General features: G+C 41.3%; 1 protein-coding gene across 2 annotated transcripts in view; it reads left to right on the forward strand.

Moving 5' to 3' along the window:
- The window catches only part of c2h10orf67 (chromosome 2 C10orf67 homolog), a 132,578-nt gene that overhangs the window by 23,108 nt on the left and 89,240 nt on the right, over window positions 1–20,230 (forward strand). For both annotated transcript variants that reach the window (XM_055652437.1, XM_055652445.1), the window contains exons 5-8: window positions 2,413–2,556; window positions 11,248–11,386; window positions 12,620–12,678; window positions 12,989–13,054. In XM_055652437.1, coding sequence (XP_055508412.1) covers window positions 2,413–2,556; window positions 11,248–11,386; window positions 12,620–12,678; window positions 12,989–13,054 — 408 coding nt within the window. The remainder of the gene's footprint in view (window positions 1–2,412; window positions 2,557–11,247; window positions 11,387–12,619; window positions 12,679–12,988; window positions 13,055–20,230) is intronic.

Genomic DNA, 20,230 nt, shown 5'->3' on the forward strand with positions numbered 1-20,230 from the left:
ATCAAGACACATTCTGGACCACAAATCATTACATACTCTGTATAATACACTCGTATTGCCATATCTGAGTTACTGTGTGGAGATATGGGGTAACACCTACAAATCCAACCTACAGCCGTTATGCACATTACAAAAAAGAGCAATAAGAATTATCAATAACTTTGGATATCTTGAACATACAAATGTATTATTCTTAAAGTCACATACACTGAAGTTCATCGATCTGGTTAAATTTAAGACTACGCAAATCATGTACAAAGCAAGAAATAATTTACTTCCAAGAAATATACAAAAACTGTTTATGGAAAGACAGGGTGGGTATAATTTGAGAGGGGAACATAATTAAAAAAAACTCAATGTCAGAACAACTCTTAAAAGTATGTGCATAGCAATCTGTGGGGTGAATTTGTGGAATGGTCAGGAGCAGGAGATAAAACTTAGCACAAACATAATTCAGTTTAAAAAGATGTACAAAAACTTGTTAAAAGGATATTGGGATGAGGATAGGTGATTGTGAGTGGGATATTTGTTATACTGATTGTATTGGGAAGGGTGATTATAGGGTGATGGGTTGTATATATGACTAAGATACAGTATAGTATATGAGGGTTTTTTCTTTTCTATTTCTTTTATTTTTTATTTTTTTCTCTCTTTTTTTGTATGGCTTTGTAAATATTTGATTAGTGTATAAATGTAAATAATTTGGGGTACATATAGCTGCTGGTGTACATATGGTGTACATATAGCTGCTAAATTTGTATAAGATAATTATAAGCAGTTGAATAAGGGGTGGGAATTAATAAGCTTTGGCTTCTTCCTGCTCCTTTTCGGACACATATGATTTCATTTATTTATAGATGTTGTTTATGACACTTTATAAATCTTCTTGTTTTGTTTTTGTATGCTTTTTCACACTTGCTTTTTATTCTTTTATTCTGTTCGAAATAAAGAATCAAATAAATAAATAAATAAATAAATAAATGATTTGGTCGAGGGAATTGAATGCAACATCTCCAAGTTTGCGGATAAATGTGAGGTTATCCACTTTGGTGGCAAAAACAGGAAAGTAGACTATTATCTAAATGGTGGGCTGATTGGGAAAAGGGGAGATGCAACGAGACCTGGGTGTCATGGTACACCAGTCATTGAAAGTAGGCATGCAGGTACAGCAGGCAGTGAAGAAAGCGAATGGTATGTTAGCATTCATAGCAAAAGGATTTGAGTATAAGAGCAGGGAGGTTCTACTGCAGTTGACAGGGTCTTGGTGAGACCACAACTGGAGTATTGCGTACAGTTTTGGTCTCCAAATCTGAGGAAATACATTCTTGCCATAGAGGCGGTACCAGACTGATTCCTGGGATGTCAGGACTTTCATATGAAGAAAGACTGGATAGACTTGACTTGTACTCGCTAGAATTTAGAAGATTGAGGGAGGATCTTATAGAAACATACAAAATTCTTAAGGGGTTGGACAGGCTAGATGCAGGAAGATTGTTCCCGATGTTGGGGGAAGTCCAGGACAAGGGGTCACAGTTTAAGGATGTAAGGGAAAATCCTTTATGACCGAGATGAGAAAAACATTTTTCACACAGAGAATGGTGAATCTCTGGAACTCTCTGCCACAGAAGGTAGTTGAGGCCAGTTCATTGGCTGTACAGTATTTAAGAGGGAGTTAGATGTGGCCCTTGTGGCTAAAGGGATCAGGGGGTATGGAGAGAAGGCAGGTACAGGATACTGAGTTGGATGATCAGCCATGATCATATTGAATGGCAGTGCAGGCTCGAAGGGCCGAATGGCCTACTCCTGCACCTATTTTCTATGTTGCTATGTACATAGGGATAGGTACAAAGTGTAGGACCACTCAAGGACAAAGGAGCATGGTAATAATTTACTGAACTGTAGGCATAATATTCACTGTAAGTTGATACATGTGATAATAAAGAACTATTGGTTTCCTTCACCATTTTTGTTCTGATGTTTCATAAGATCTGGAGCTAATATTGCGAATTCCTTGGGCCACATTGCCAAGTTGTTATTTGCTGGAGCATATGTAAATTGTATTGTATTGTATTGTATGTGAGCAAATTGGCTGGTGTGTTTCCTACATTGTCACAATGTTTATACTTTTTTCCTACATTATTAACTGTCAAGTGCTTAAGGACTTTGTGAAAGGGATGTGAAAGGAACTATATAAATAGAAAACCACCCTGTTTTTTTCCCTTGTTCCTTTGTTCCAGAGCATTAATGTGGCATTATAAAAGTATTGCTATCTTTACATTTAAAAATCTACTTCTAAAAATGTAATGTGCTCAATTAAAACAATTCACAACCAGCAGAACTTTGTTTCAGTATGGTATTGTTCTGTTTATTGATGTTTCTGGTTGTGATTAAAATTGTTCATTTTGTTCACAGAAATATTGTAGAGAATTATGTGAAAAGAATAAGATGTCTATAGAATCCAGCAACACGACATTACTCTTACTCAAACAGAAGGATTTAATTATTTTATCTTTAAAAGAAAAAATATCAGAGTGTGAAAGCTCAGGACGGCTCGATGTAAGTATAGTGATTTGACATTTATTAATTTGGGCTGTAATAGTGCCTCCAAGTTTGCGATTCTCAGTTAAACACAAAAGTCTCAACTCGCAGGCTTTTCCAAATTGCAGAATTCTGCACTGGACTATCTTCAAATCCAAGCACTGTCTGGTGCACTACAGAGGAATGGCAGCGTAGAAGAAGGGAATTAGATAATTTAATTTGTTTCAATTAAGATAAGTACAAGTAAATGGGGAATCACAAATGGATAGGTCATAAGGAATAATAGTATTAGGCCACTTGGCCCATCAAGTCTATGCCATTCAATCATGGCTGATCTATCTCTCCCTCCTAACCCATTTCTCCTGTCTTCTCCCTGTAACCTTTGACACCTATACTAATCAAGAATCTAGCTATCTCTGCCTTAAAAATATCAACTGACTTGGCCTCTACAGCCTTCTGTGGCAAAAAATCCACAGATTCACCACCCTCTTCCCAGAATGTCCTTATTTCTGAGGCAATGACCTCTAGTCCTAGACTCTCCGTCTAGTGGAAATATCCTCTCCACATCCACACTATCCAAGCCTTACATTATTTAGTAAGTTTCAATGAGGTCCCTCATCCTTCTAAACTCCAGCGAGTGCATGCCCAGTGTTGTCAAATATTCATCACATGTTAACCCACTCATTGTAAACCTCCTCTGGACCCTATCCAGAGTCAGCACATCCTTCCTCAGATATGGTGCCCACAATTCTCACAATACTCCAAATGCAACCTTATAGAGCCTCAGCATAACATCCCTGTTTTTGTATTCTAGCCCTCTTGAAATAAATGCTAGCTAACATTGCATTTGCATTCCTTACTACCGATTCGACTTGCAAATTAATTTTCTGAGAATCGTGCACCAGCACTCCCAAGTCCCTTTGCACCTCCGATTTCTGGATTATCTACATAATAGAAAATAGTCTATGCCTTTATTCCTACTACCAAAATTCACTATCTGGTCCAGGTGACTTATCCCTTCAGCTCTTTCAGCTTCCCAAGCACCTTCTACTTCGTAATAGCCACTCCACTAACTTCCAACCCCTGACAGGCACGTCGCTGGTGTCTTCCACTATGAAAACTGATGCAAAAAAGTGATTCAATTCCTCTGCCATTTCTTTTATCACTTCATTATCACTTCACCAGCATCATTTTTCAACGGTCTAATATCCACTCTTCTCTCTTTCCTACACTTTATATCTGAAGAAACTCTTGGTATCCTCTTTTATATTATTGGCAAACTTACTTTATAATTTATTATTTGCACCCTGTATTGTCTTTTCAGTTACCTTCTGTGGTTCTTATAAAGCATGACTTTATGATTCTATATGTGTTAAATCATCATTGATTATAAGTGTTTTGTGTTTTTCATATTTTGTCCATTGTACATTTTCATAATATATTCCAGTTGACAAATTTATTTGCAATGCAAATTGAACATCTCAAGAATTATCCCAGAAGCGTTTAGAAGCATTCAGTGACTGTATTGTTTCCCAAAATAGTAAAGTTGCTTTGTCTCTGTGCCATACAGCCATGATTAACCCTGTTAGATAAACACATGGTATTAGTAGTAAGAAGATAGCAGCTTGTCCATCATGCAGGCACGTGCCGTGAGTAATTACTCAGAGTAGGCAGTCAGTCGGCTTTTAAAAAATCTTAAACCGCGCATGCACAGATTGTTCTCCTCTCCGTAAGCTGTCAGTCGACTTTTATTAAATAATTTGTTTTCAAAAGCCATATCTCTTAATAAAGTACCGTGTTTCTCGGCAATGAAGACGCACCTGCGTTGAATTCGCACCCCCATTTCGAGTTGATATATTTTGAAAAAAGGCTGGCGGGACATATAATTTCTCACGCTCAAAAAATTAAAATAAGCAAAGTAACAATTCAATTTGCCCAAGGCTTCCAAATTTCCTCTATTCTGAATTACTGAATGGGTGGGGGGGTGGAGGGTGACGGCAGATGGAGACATGGTGTGAAAATGGGAGCACATCGGGACAAGTTGAATCAGTTGTCATCTTATTGAATGACAATACTAGTTCAGGGGACCAATTGGGGGGAGAGTTCCTTTCACAGCGTGTAGTGAGTCTGGCCCGGGTCAGCACGGGCAGGAGCATTGAGAAGGAGGGAGTCGGGGATCATGCCAGTAACTCACTCACCGCTGCTGCGGCGCTCTGGGTGCGGAGCCACCGCATTGTGGCCGGGGTGGGAAGTAGCTCGGGTGGCTGTGAGCGGCCGCCGGGACCGAACAGCGGAACCGGCCACCACCTCAGCGCCTTCTATCAGTCCACTCACCTCTGACAGTGCTCTCCGTCTGAACACCTCTCTCCTGCCACTCGCTGGCCTCGCTCATGTCAGCCACTTCCCGCAAATCCTTAAATTCCGACTGCTGCCGGGAGCAGGACATGGCCTTACTTGCTGCGCTGGGTTACACTGCATGGCATTCACTGCCCGGTTCGTGTCTTTCAATGTAGACCAGACAGTGAGGGGATCAGCTCAAGAGCAGGTCAGTGTGCGATGGATATCAGGACAGCGGGTGGTGGAGCTTACTCCTGTGTCAGCGCAATCAAGGGACCAATTGAGGTTACTCGCGCTGACACAGGAGTAAGCTCCACCGCCCGCTGTCCTGTTATCCATCGCCCGCTGACCCCTTCAGAGGGTGGTAGAGGGCGGTTCTCTGGATACTTTCAATAGAGAACTAATTAGGGCTTTTAAAGATAGCGGAGTCAGGGGATATGGGGAGAAGGCAGGAACGGGGTACTGATTGGGGATGATCAGCCATGATCACATTGAATGGCGGTGCTTGCTCAAAGGGCCAAATGGCCTGTTCCTGCACCTATTGTCTATTGTCCGCTCTATAATCTTTGCTCTTGAGCCGGTACCCTCACTGTCCGGTCTACATTGAAAGACACGGACCGGGCAGTGAATGCCATGCAGTGTAACCCAGCGCAGCAGGTTAGGCCATGGCCTATTCCCGGCGCCAGTCGGAATTTAAGGATTTGCGGGAAGCGGCTGACATGAGCGAGGCCGGCGAGCGGCAGGAGAGAGGTGTTCAGACGGTGAGCACTGCCAGAGGTGAGCGGGCCGGCAGAAGGAGCTGAGGTGGCGTCCGGTTCCGCTGTCTGGTCCCAGCGGCCACTCGCAGCCACCCGAGCTACTTCCCTCCCCGGCCACAATGCGCTGGACTCGGCGCCCGGAGCACAGCGGTGAGTGAGTGAGTTGCTGGCAAGATCCCCGACCCCCTCCTTCTGAACGCTCCTGCCCTCCCCAAAACTTTACCCCTGGCCAGACTCCCCACACAAAGTGAAAGGAACTCTTTCCCCCCCTCCCCCCAGTTCCTAAAAGACTTCCCCCTTATCCTTAAACTGTGACCCCTTGTTCTGGACTTCCCCAACATCGGGAACAATCTTCCTGCATCTAGCCTGTCCAGGTGTGGTCTCACCAAGGCCCTGTACAACTGCAGTAGAACCTCTCTGCTCCTATACTAAAATCCTTTTGCTATGAATGCTAACATACCAGCCGCTTTCTTCACTGCCTGCTGTACCTGCATGCCTACTTTCAATGACTGGTGTACCATGATACCGAGGTCTCGTTGCATCTCCCCTTTTCCTAATCTGCCACCATTCAGATAATAGTCCACTTTCCTGTTCTTGCCACCAAAGTGGATAACCTCACATTTATCCACATTATACTGCATCTGCCATGCATTTGCCCACTCACCCAACCTAAAGGGAGACACAGGGCGTCGCAGTGTGCCCGCGCCTGTCGCCGTTTGCCCAATCACCCAACCAATCCAAGTCACCTTGCAGCCTCCTAGCATCGTCACCCTCACAGCTACCACTGCCCCCCAGCTTCGTGTCATCTGCAAACTTGGAGATGTTGCATTCAATGTACAAACATCACATTAACAGACAGCACATGTAGTCAAGATCGAACCCAGGTGTCTGGCGCTGCATGGCAACAACTCTACCGCGTGCACCACCGTGCCGCCCCATGTTGTTTTGACACCATGTTACCAAGTTCTCGATCTCCTTCCTGTACTCTGTCTCATCATTGTTCATGATTGTTCCACTACAGTGGGGTCATCTAAAACTTGTAGATGGAGTTAGTGCTAAATTTGGTGGTATGGTCACGAGTGTAGAGAGTGTAAAAGAATCCTCAAATTTCTTGAAATGTCATACTCCTTACCTTAACATAGAAAATAGGTGCAGGAGTAGGCCATTCAGCCCTTCGAGCCTGCACCGCCATTCAATATGACCATGGCTGATCATCCAACTCAGTATCACGTACCTACCTTATCTCCATACCCCCTGATCCCTTTAGCCACAAGGGCCACATCTAACTCCCTCTTAAATATAGCCAATGAACTGGCCTCAACTACCTTCTGTGGCAGTGAGTTCCAGAGATTCACCACTCTCCGTGTGAAAAAAGTTTTTTTCATCTCGGTCCTAAACGATTTCCCCTCTATCCTTAAGCTGTGACCCCTTGTCCTGGACTTTCCTAACATCGGGAACAATCTTCCTGCATCTAGCCTGTCCAACCCCTTAAGAATTTTGTCCGTTTCTATAAGATCCCCCCTCAATCTCCTAAATTCTAGCAAGTACAAGCCGAGTCTATCCAGTCTTTCTTCATATATTCTTCAGCGATAAAACAGAATTCCTCCTCATAGGCTCCAAATCCACACTCAGCAAAATCAATAACCCCACTCTCACCATCGACGGCACCACTGTCTCCCCCATCTCCCCAGGCCCTCAACCTTGGCGTGATCTTTGATTCCAGCCTCTCACTTGAGCCTCACATCCGCCATGTCATTAAAACCTCCTTCTTTCACCTCCGCAACATCGCCAAACTCAGACCCTCTCTCGCACCTCCCGCTGCTGAAAGACTCATCCATGCCTTCATCTCCTCCCGACTGGACTACTGCAACTCATGTCTCCTTGGCATCATCTCCACCTACATCAACCGACTACAACTGGTCCAGAACGCAGCCGCCCGACTCATCACCCACACCAAATCCTGGCATCACACCACTCCAGTCCTCAAACAACTTCACTGGCTTCCCATCTCCCACCGGATCACCTACAAAATCCTGGTCCTCACCTACAAATCCCTCCACCATCTGGCACCCCCATATCTCACTGACCTCCTCGTCCCCTACCAACCCTCACGGTCCCTCAGATCCACATCAGCCGGTCTCCTCTCCATCCATAAGTCCAACCTCCGCAGTTTTGGGGACAGAGCCTTCTCCAGGGCAGCTCCCAGGCTCTGGAACTCCCTCCCCCAACTGATCCGCAATTCCGTGTCCCTCACCATCTTTCAGTCCCGCCTCAAGACCCATCTCTTCACCTCTGCCTATCCTTAGCCCCACGTCCCCCTCCCTTTTCATCTGTGCTTGAATTGCCTCATATTGTGTTTTGAATTGAATTCTGTCTTTAATTTGTGTACTAGTCATGTCTCTACTATTTATTTCATTCCCCTTTCATGTTTTTCCTCTACTTGCTAAATTTTTGTAAGGTGTCCTTGAGACTCTTGAAAGGTGCCCATGAATAAAATCTATTATTATTATTATTATTATTATTATATGAAAGTCCTGACATCCCAGGAATCAGTCTGGTGAACCTTCTCTGCACTCCCTCTATGGCAATAATGTCCTTCCTCAGATTTGGAGACCAAAACTGTACGCAATACTCCAGGTGTGGTCTCACCAAGACCCTGTACAACTGCAGTAGAACCTCCTTGCTCCTATACTCAAATCCTTTTGCTATGAATGCTAACATACCATTTGCTTTCTTCACTGCCTGCTGCACCTGCATGCCTACTTTCAATGACTGGTGTACCATGACATCCAGGTCTCGTTGCATCTCCCCTTTTCCTAATCGGCCACCATTTAGATAATAGTTTCCTTTCCTGTTTTTGCCACCAAAGTGGATAACCTCACATTTATCCACATTATACTGCATCTGCCATGCATTTGCCCAACTTACCCAGCCTATCCAAGTCACCGTGCAGCCTCCTAGCATCCTCCTCACAGCTAACACTGCCCCGCAGCTTAATGTCATCCGCAAACTTGGAGATCTTGCATTCAATTTCCTCGTCCAAATCATTAATATATATTGTAAATAGCTGGAGTCCTAGCACTGAGCCTTGCGGTACCCCACTAGTCACTGCCTGCCATATAATATAATGTTACGGTCGCAGTGAAAGTACAGATAACAGTGCTTGATCTCCTTCCTGTACGCTGTCTCATTATTTGAGGTCCAGCCCGCTATGCTAATGTCATCTGCAAACTTGTAAATGGAGTTAAAGCAGAACATTGCCGCACAGTCGACAGTGCATAGGGAATATAGTAAGGAGCGGGGCACCAGTTGCAAATTAACATGTTTAGTTTTTGCTTCATTTAATCACTTTTATTTGAGAACTCACAATCCGATGCAGTGAACAAACCATGTGTTCTGAAATGTGACTGAATAATAGAATTAAGTTTAACTACATTTAACTACATTATAACTACAAGATCCGAGTGAATTTATTGTTTGTGATCACCTTTAGAAATGCACAAGAAGCATCATCTCTGGAGAAAGCTTCATATTTCAACTTAAACATCCAGATTTTTAAGTTTCCAATTTAGTTAGAAGTGAATTTGACCAGTTTTCTGTGCAACAGAGCACATCGGTATTTCTCATTTTACAATTATCTGCTTAACCTAGCAGTAGCTCTCGCTTCTGAATTAGATAGTTTTGGGTTTAAGCACCACCATGTACCATGAACATATATTCATGAATGATCATTTGATGTTACACTGAAATCTTTCAAATGGTCAATTGATGAGGATGCCAGAGATTCCATTGAGTAAACAGTATTGCTATTGTATTTTATAATCTTGTTTTCAAACATCATCGTTTAGTGTTTGGAAAGGAATTCAAGCTGAAAGTTGCAAATTGAGCAATTGAATTACAAGAGAGACCTCTAGTGTGCAATGAGAGATGAGTGTCAGCCATTTGAATGACTATTGTGCCAATAAATATTATGTGCTGTTACTGCATAATATTTTTACGATTTATGACTTTTACGATTTATATACTGTACAACATAATTACTCAAATTAATAAAATAATATAGCACAGTTTAACTTTATTCTGAATATATACAAATTTACGAATGGAACTGAAGGTTAAAAGCTTGTCTTAGAAACAATAATTAATCACAGTGAAATATTTCTCATTTGGCCAAAGCTGTTTTCTTTCTTATTGGCTGTCTTAAATGTAGCAAGTTTCTTAATTTTTTTTTGAAGCTCAGGACTGCTGCTGGGGGCAGATGGCAGTGAACACCAGCACAAAACCTGCCACTCAAAGTGTAACAGATGACTGTAGCTACAGAAAACCGTCCCTTTGTTTGTCTTGCTAATGAGTGTCCTCATTGCTGCAGGAGACTTGAATAGTTAATTATTTGCAATTCTTAACTGAAACAGGTGGTGGAGCCAGAGGTAAAGATTATTCATTCAAAGCGCAAGTCAAAACTTGAAAGACTATTGTGCTTTACGGGCGGTGTAAAAAAACCCAGATACTTTATTTATCCAGTGTAAATATTTCACTGTAATTCGTAATCATCATTCCACATAAGATTAAAATTACTTTCTGGTGTTTAACCTTTAATATATATCTCATTGAATTGGTGTAAGAGAAAGGTAATGCATACATAGAGAACCCTTTGCTACAAAACTATTACTATTTAATGTTTTCTGCTGAGAATCTAGCTTGAGACAAACTGTTCTCATGAATGCAAGCTAGCAAGCCTATTTGAGTTTCTTTTTCTTTTGGAGGATGGGCTATCTGAAATTGAAAAATTACATTAGAATTACATTAATTTACCATTTATGGATAAGTAACTCCTTAAGTGGAAGTTTAACTTCAAACCTTACAGTAGTGATGAGCAAAACCTCTTTCTAGAGTGAAGTGTTCAGCAGTACCAAACCGCCTGCACAGCCTACGCGTGACAGGCATGCAGAGCCATGTTAATGTTCAGAATATGAATTATCTCCGGGTGGCTCCATCACAAAGTAGAAAACCAACTGTGTATATATCAGCAGACCTGATGGACTCCATGTGGCTTCAAGCCTGAAAACTTCACTACTTTGACATGTGACGTGCTCTTTATGACTGTGGCAGTACTGTCAGTGAGGAATGGCAACAATGGCAACAAGCCCCCTTCCTAGCTCTGCACTCTGCCACCCTTGGTGTTGTCCGGCTACACACTCCCTTGCCTGCCTAGTTACGGACAGCAGTCCTTGAGCACACAGGGGGATGTGGGTGGATGGGCCACAGCTGCCTGCCTGGACACAACTACCACAATACACAGACCTGAATGATGAGGGCACACAAACAGTATGATATGTATTATTCTCATCAATAAAATGTCCCCATGAATTATTGTCTTTGTATGTAATGTACTAGCACCTTTTTACCAAGATTCGGTTTTGGTGGGGTCTACTTTTTTCTTCTCTGCACATTTCTCTTTTTTTGTGTTTGTTTCCTATTCATATTCCAAATGATTCATAAAAGCCAGAAAGTTGGATGACAGCTCTGTTGTGGAATCATTTTCATATCGGCGACACAGCTTGCCATTTCAGCTTTTTGTTTTCTGTTCTAACAAAAGAGTTCTGTGTTTTTTCAGATCGATTTTGATGGAAAAGACGCTGACGATCTTCTTATAGTAAATCAAGAACTGAGGAATGAAGTTAACTCCCTGAACCAGGAGACTGAAAAAAATGCAAAAACCATTATTTTGAAAGAAAATCAAATAAAAGAATTAGGTAATGTAGGATTCTAGCAATAATCTACGAGTGCTGAAATAAAATATTTACATGAGATCTGTCACTTGAATTATTATTTTTAATGATGTCCGATTTAACAGTAAAGTGTAAAGCTGTTCACTGATTTGTCTGGTGTAGATCAATGCAAGGTGTGTACTTTTACAAGTTTGTTTGAGGAAGTAAATATCCAACAGGTGTTTTTATTCCAGTCAAATGATGCAGGTGCTTTAGTTTACACAACTGTTTAACTGTTTAATTTTTATCTATGTATCATCATAATGTAAATCGTTATTTCTTATGTCTTACTAAAGCAAAGTCATCATACTCAAGCTAATATAAACATTTTCAGTGACTATTATCAAAGCAAAATGATAAATTGCATGCAAAGGTTTTTCATCAAAATTTAATTTGGTCTACGTTCTTTGCCAATATGAAGACTTCCTCTTCTTTCATTCTGTTGGTTTATTATTTTTATTCCTGACAGATATAAAAATATTGACTATTCCAAAGAGATTTAGCTAATTTCAGCAAATGGATGAGATGGAACAAATCCATCAAAAGGTGCTACCCAGAAGAAATACATCACAGTTTATACATTGGGCGTTGATACAGCAAAGACTTGAAATTTAATGAAAATCTTCATACATACATAATGTAATTAGGCTAACATTTTATCGTAACTTGAATGACATAGGTGTTCTGAGAGCTCCTCTTTTTTGCAACAAATTGTTGCTTGCTATCTATAAACATATTATTCGAGTGCTTCACTCTGTTCAATTGAAAATTAAGTACAAACATTTTCTTTGTACTTTAATTGATTAGATATAGTACAAGAAAATATTAAGTTGTATTTGACAGATACCGTATTACTTATTACTGCTTGTGAGCTAATTTAATGGTGTGTCTTGTTTTTGACGAGAAGTGCTTTGAGTAGATAAAGAACCACCTGCTAAAGCACTTTGTATTGGCTGTGACTAACAGACAACGACGTTCATGGGCTGGGCACACAGCCACACTTGGTCCTTGAACTACTACCTAATATCCATTAGACCAGCCGGCTAAACAGCAGGGGCAAAGCAATGAAGGTCAAGGGTAATGTTCAGGGTTAGTGTCCTGCCAGGTCCTCCATCCACTATGGATTCCAGTAGGCTATGGAGTTTGACCTTCAGCGCTGAGAAGGAACACAGACATTTGAAGATCTAATTTTCACAGTCTGCTCTTCTTTATTTTCAGAAAAGGAAATTGAAATACTAAAACACAAAAGTGACAACATTGTCCACAGCATGCAAAAGGTATTGTTTCTCAAATATACATTGTTCACTTTGAGGTATGAATCCCATGAAAGATGCAATAAATAGATTTGAAAGATATGTTTTAAAAGGTTGTATTAACAAATATAAACATGTACAATTGCATTCTGGTGTAATTTAAAGTGATATATAATGTAGAATGATGTAGTAACAATTAATGAACGGAATACATTTACTGATATATCGCCACTAAAATGTAAGTGATCTGCTGAGATGTAGATGATAAGAATAGTTATTTCTTGCTACTGAGTTGGATGACAAAATATTTGCTTATATTCTTCTCTGTTTTTAGTTAGTTCAATCTGAAACAAATTTGAAGAGAGCATTAGATAATGAAATACATAGAGGGAAACAAATGGTGAGTAAATTGTCATTGTTTCATTGACGATCATAATGAATAATATATTTATTTATGAAATTTAAGAATTGTTTAATTCAAATGTTATACATACTTCTAAGATGTTTATCTGGAAACGTTGTTTCTGTAAAAATAGAATGAAACCATTGTATTTTTTTAGTTTATTGTCACGTGTACCAAGGTACAGCGAAAAGCTTATGTTGCGTGTTATTCAGTCAGTGTTAACCATTGCAGCTTGCATTATAAATAATTTCTCCATTTCAGGCATGCATATTTTTATGACCTAAATGCCTATGACACCACAAATGTTCCGTAATCTATCATCTGAGAAACTGTTCCATATATACTCAATGAACTCAAGAGTATATACCCAAGATTACCTTTGCCAACTTATTTGCCAACAATATACTCAAGATTACTTTTGCCAACTTGTTTAGTCCAGGTTATATGAAATCATTCATGATTATTACAGTACTTTTTCTTCAAACCACATCCTCGCTGTGCAATTTCCAGCTTAATGTCATCCTTCCTTTAGTAGGGTGACCAAAACTGAACGCAATACTCCAAATACGGCCTTACCAATGTGTTGTACAACTATAACGTAACACCCAAACTTCTATACTCAATACCCTGGCTAATTATGCCAATGTATTGAAAACCTCATGACCACTCTATGTACCAGTGACGTCACTTTTAGGGAACCAAGTACTCGTGCTACTTGGGAGGCTTTAAACTAGAGAGGCAGTGTGTGGGAACCCAAGCAGCAGATCGCGGGACTGATGGGAAGGCAGAGGTTATGATAAGTAAATCTGAAATGAAAGACAGGCAGAACCGGTCAATGAACATGGTGAATCTAATAGACACAACATGCTGGAGTAACTCAGCGGGACGGGCAGCATCTCTGGAGCGAAGGAATGGGTGATGTTTCGGGTCAAAACCCTTCTTCAGACTGAAAGTCAAAGGAAATGGGAACGAGAGATATAGACGATGTACAGAACAAATGAATGAAAGATATGCAAACAAGTAACAATGATAAGGAAACAGGTCATTGTTAGCTGTAGCTAGGTTGGAACGAAAGACTTGGGTGGAAGAGGGATGGAGAGAGAGGAAATGAAGTGGTTACTTGAAGTTAGAGAAATCTATAGTCATACCCCTGGGTTGTAAGCTGCCCAAGCGAAATATGAGATGCTGTTCCTCCAATTTGCGTTTAGTGTCACCCTGACAATGGAGGAGGCCTAGGACAGAAAGGTCAGTGTGGGAGTGGGAAGGGGAATTAAAGTGTTTAGCAACTGGGAGATCAGGTAGTTCCAGGCGGACTGAACGAAGGTGTTCAGGGAAACAATCGCCCAGTCTAGGTTTGGACTCGTCGATGTATCAGAGTCCACATCTTGAACAACAGTGAGACTAATAAACTGATGTGTGTTTATTTCAATGCAATGAGTATTATCAGTAAACAGATGAACTTAGAGCCCGGATCAGTGCATTGAACTATGATGCTATGGCCAATACAGAGACTTTGTTGCGATTCGGTATGTCGCCAAATATTCTTATCGAACTTGTGCAGGTGGTCTGTAGAGAACATAATAACTGGTTGCATCATGGCCTGGTTCTGTAGCTCGAATGCTCTAAAATGAAGGAGGCTGCCGAAAATAGTAGAGATTGCTTGGGTCATTATGGAATTGCCTCCTTGCTATTAAAGTGTTCTATAGGAAGCAGTGCCACAAAAAGATGGCTAATACTATCCTTACCCTTGACCCTTACCACCCTGGCTATGTTCTCATGTTGCTGCTATCATCAGGAAGAAGGTACAGGAGCCTGACAATAATGACTTCCAGGTTCTTCCCATTAACCATCTTCCAATTAACCACGATGGTCTTGAACCACACTGCACAACTCTACCTCAGCAATGATCTACTATGGACTTTGTATAGATTGCGCTATGTACTATGGTGTGCACTATTAAGGTCTGGTTACCTGAGGAATTACTGATTATTTGTTGTGTTTTTGATTATTGTAGATTTATTTGTTGTGGTGTTGAATTAATATTCTTGCAATACTGCAGGAGGTAAGAATTTAATTATTCCCTTCTGGGTGCGTAAGACAAACATTCTTGACACTTGAGAAGCATTTCAGAATTGAAAAGATAAAGTATTATGTGACTTCCTTTTTTAAAAGGAAATTAATGGGCCTGCCCCACTTAGGTGATTTTTCAGGCGACTGCCAGCGACTGTCAAGTTGCCAGCAGTCGCCTGAAAAACCAGCAACTGGAACGGCGACTGTCAGAGTGGAACACACACACACACACACACACACACACGCACACACACATGCGAACGCACACACCCACACACAAACACCCACACACACACACACACACCGACGCACACACACACACACACACACACACAAGCACATCGCTTCCTTCACCAGTCCGTTATGCAGACGGGGGTCAGGGCAAGCGGGGGCAATCTAAAAAAATCACACGGTGCAAAGCCAAGGTGAAACAGACACACACCGTGATGAACAGGAAGGCTGGTGCTGTAAAAAGACAGCTAAGTCCTTTAAAAGGAGGGGGGAGAAGTCCAGTCGTAACATGGTTGCCAAATGTTCGTGGGTGGTTTCCGGGGAGCCATTGAAAGTAAACATGCAGTCACCTTCATGGTCATGAGGAGTTCCCGCAATCTGGGAACCAGTCACGGCCTCATGTTGAAAAATTAGTGGCGACTAGAATGAAGCCGCCATGGAGAGTAGCAAAAATTCTCGTGCCGTAGGTGGGTCACCAGGAGGTCCTAGTGGGTTGCCAGGAGGTTGAAGGTCCTCGTAGTTTGTAGCCAGTGCTGACCGGTGAATTTCATTGGCTCATTGCGGGAAAAAAAAACATAAGCAGTAGTTTCCAGCAGCAAGGATAACCGACTGGTAATGTTAAATGTCTGCCGAGCTTCACAGCCGTGTATCTCTGGCTTCATAAAAGTTGTCTGGCTTCTTTAAAGTTGTCTCCAGTCCTTCTCCCTCCTTCTCCCCTATCTCCTCCTGTCTTTTAAAGGACTTACCGTACACTGTGCTTTAGCCGTCTTAATTACAGCGTCAACCTTCCTGTTCATCGCGGTGTGTGTCTGTATCACCTTGGCTTTGCAGTGTGTGTGTGTGTGTGTCTGTCTGTCTGTCACCGTTGGGGTTGCCAGTTTTTTGCACTTCCAGTTGCCCGAAAAATCACCTCAATGGGACTGATTGCTCTCTGTTGAATATAATCCTGTGTATTGGCTTCCACTGCATTCTGTGCCTGAGAATTCCACAGATTCACAACTCGTTGTGTGAAAATGTTTTTCCTCATCTCAGTCCTAAATGCCCTATCCCTTATTCTTCAACTATGACCCCTGGTTCTGGATTCCCCCAACATGGGGAACATATTTCCTGCATCTAGCGTGTCCAATCCCTTAATAATCATATGTTTCTATATGATTGCCTCTCATCCTAAATTCTCGTGAATATGAGCCCAATCGATCCATTCTTTCATCAATGTCAGTCCCGCCATCCTGGGAATTAACCGGGTGAACCTACGCTCCACTTCCTCAATAGCGAGAATGTCCTTCCTCAAATTAGGAGACCAAAACTGCACACAATACTGCAGGTACAGTCTCCCCAGGGCCCTGTCCAACTGCAGTAGGACCTCCTTGCTCCTATACTCAAATCTTCTCGCAATGAAGGCCAACATGCCATTAGCTTTTTTCATTGCCGGCAGTATCTGCATGTTTGCTTTCAATGACTGATGTACAAGGACACCTCGGTCTCGTTGTACCTCCCCTTTTCCTAATCTGACACCATTCAGATAATAATCTGCCATCTTGTTCTTGCCACCAAAGTGGATAACCTCACATTTATCCACATTATCCTGCATTTGCCATGCATCTGCCCACTCATCCAACAGATCGAAGTCTCCCTGTAGCCTCGTAGCATCCACCTCTCAGCTCTGCCACCTCGCTTTGTGTCATCCGCAAACTTGGAGATATTACTTGGAGATATTCCTTCGTCTAAATCATTAATATATATTGTAAATAACTGGGGTCCCTGCACTAGGCCTTGCAGCACACGACTTGTCGCTGCCTGCCATTCTGAAAAGGACCCGTTAATTCCTACTCTTTGCTTCCTGTCTGTCAACCAGTTCACTATCCATGTCAATACCCTACCCCCAATACCATGTATTTTAATTTTGCACACTAATCTCTTGTGTGGGACCTTGTCCAAAGCTTTTTGAAAGTCCAGAAGCACTGGCTCTCCCTTATCCATTCAACTTGTTCCATCCTCAAAAAATTCCGGAAGATTAGTCAAGCAAGATTTCCCCTTCATAAATCCATGCTGACCTTGACCGAACCTGTCACTGCTTTCCAAATGCGCTGCCATTACATCGTTAATAATCAACTCGAGCATCTTCCCCACTATCGATGTTAGGCTAACTGGTCTATAATTCAAAGATAGACACAAAAAGCTGGAGTAACCAGGCGGGCCAGGCAGTATTTCTGGAGAGAAGGAATTGATAACGTTTCCGGTCAAGACTCTTCTTCAGATTGGTCTTCTATAATTCCTTTTTTCCCTCTCCCTCCTTTCTTAAAAGGTGGGGTTACATCGTCTACCCTCCAGTCCACAAAAACCGATCCAGAGTCTATAGAACAATGGAAAATGATCACCAATGCATCCACAATTTATAGGGCCACGTCTGTGAGTAATCTGGGATGCAGACCATCAGGCCCAGGGGTTTTATGTGCCTTCAGTTTACCCAACTCCATTTCATGACTAATGTGAATTTCCTTGAGGTCCTCCAGTGTGATATTGGAACCTCAGTATTTCTGAGAGATTTTGTGGCTTCCTTAGTGAATATTAACTCATCTATTTCTGACTGTGATTAACCTACATTTGTCTTCACTAATTATTTCCTCTTCACATATCTGTGTTCCCCAATATTAACTCACCTGTTTCTGACTGTGAGGGACCTACATTTGTCTTCAATAATATTTTCCTCTTCACATATCTGAAGAAGCTTTTTTGAGTCCGTTCTTATATTCCCCACAAGCTTTCCTTCATGCTCTATTTTCCTCCTCTTAATTAACCCCTTTGTCCTCCTCTGTTGAATTCTAAATTTCTCCCAGTCCTCCGGTTTTGCTGCTTCCTCTGGCCGATTTATATGCCTCTTGGATTTAACACTACCCCCAATTTCCCTTGTTAGCCACGGTTGAGCCGCCTTCCCTGTTTAATAGACAGTGAGGAAGCATATCTAAGTTTACAACAAGATCTAGAGATGGTAAGGTGGGTCAGGGAATGTCAAGTGGAATTTAACGCTGGAGAAAATCCACAAGGGATGTTTCGGGTTTGGACCCCTCTTCAGATGGATTGTAGTAGGGGGAGCAAGGAAAAGAAAAAAACTGGTAAACAAGGCATTTGGGTCCCTTGCCTTCATTAAGAAGGATATTAAGTGCAAACGTTGGCATATCATGATGCAGCTATACAAGTCATTGGTGAGACCACACTTGAAGTAATAAGTGCAGTTCTGGTTGCCCAGTAGGATGACATGCTAGAAGGCTGGAAAAAGGAGTCGGGGGTAGTTGTGCAGGGTTGTTTTTCTGATTGGAAACCAGTGACCAGTGGAATGTCCACTGCTATTTGTTATATAGATTAATGATTTGGATGACAATGTATTTAACTTTATCAGACAATCTGCAGATGATACCAAAATACAAGGCATAATAGACAGTGAGGAAACATATCTAGGTTTAAAACCTTTTCTACTTCTAGGTTTACAACAAGATCATTTAGGGCGCAGATGCGATTCATCAGGTTGTTAACTGTGTTGCGGGAGAGGTTAGATAGTCTAGAATCTTTTTCTTAGGAGTGGAGGAGGCTGAGGACAACTTTATTGAGTTGTACAAGAGCATGAGGGGCATGAATAACGTGAACAGACTCATGGTAAAGGATTCTAAAGAGGGTTAAAGGGAGAAATTTAAGAGGGACATAAGAGGCATCTTTTTCACTCAGGGGATAGTCGGTTTCTGGAATGAGCTGCCAGAGTACTCTATAGTAGTGGATACAATTATGATTTTAAAAAAAACATTTGGACAGATACATGGTTCTAAAAGGTTTCAAGAGCTTTGGACCAAATACAGGTAAGTGAAACTACTCCAATATGCCAACTTGTTCACATGGACAAGGTGGGCCAAAGGACCTGTTTCCACCTTGTACAACCCTGTGACTCTTTTACTCTAAAATACTCAGAGGCTATTTAATTGATCATGCAATTGCATCATTCCATTCGAAAGAAAACACCAAAGGCAGTCCATGTAACCCGACTAGCAGAACTGCTTGACTTTTAACTTTTCTGATTTCCTTAATTGACGTTATACTTACAGGGATAGAAATTCCTCTCAGTCACTTGCATTGCATGTGCGATATGGTATAAAATGTGCAATGTCTTCTGTGGAACCAAATCTTGGGATTACCAGACAGTGTACAGCAGTTCCATCAAGTGAATTTAACATTAGTGATAGAAAATAACTTTCTTCAATCTAATTCAAATGGATAATTTACAGCTCGCAACAGGTGTTATACCTTGTTACATCAGTCTAAAATGATGTATTTTTCTCAGATGTAACCTGAAAATGATAATAATTTAAAATTAGCCTGGTTTTTGGTCAAAAAGCAATTAAAATCTGAAATCCCAATTTAGTTAAAATTTAGGTATATGTTTAGATGAGATATTTACATAGTAGTACAGAAGAAAATATTCTCCAATTCATTCTGCCCTTAGAAATGTGACATTTATTGATTTATAGATTCATAGATTTTCTCTGAAGAGAAACATTATTTCACTATCCAGTTGGACATGTCTGTTTCGGTTGTGCCCTCTCACTCTTTTAAATTTCAGTGGATAAAATGTTGTTCAATGCTCTTCAGCAGACACCCTTGCCTATTCCTGGAATTAGCCCAGCAAACTTTACATTAATTAATCCTATTTCATTGCACAATACCATTTCCGCTATAGCTTGCTCTTGGAACTCCAGAATATATTATTCCAAGAAACTATTTCCAAGGGGCACATCATCAAACCCTAATCCAGGTCATCTATGTCCATCTAATTTTTCATTTTATGTATTGGTTAAAAATCATGCCTTGATTACCTTTCTAAAATGT

Source organism: Leucoraja erinacea, chromosome 2 (assembly GCF_028641065.1).
Source record: "Leucoraja erinacea ecotype New England chromosome 2, Leri_hhj_1, whole genome shotgun sequence".
Taxonomy (NCBI): Eukaryota; Metazoa; Chordata; class Chondrichthyes; order Rajiformes; family Rajidae; genus Leucoraja; species Leucoraja erinaceus.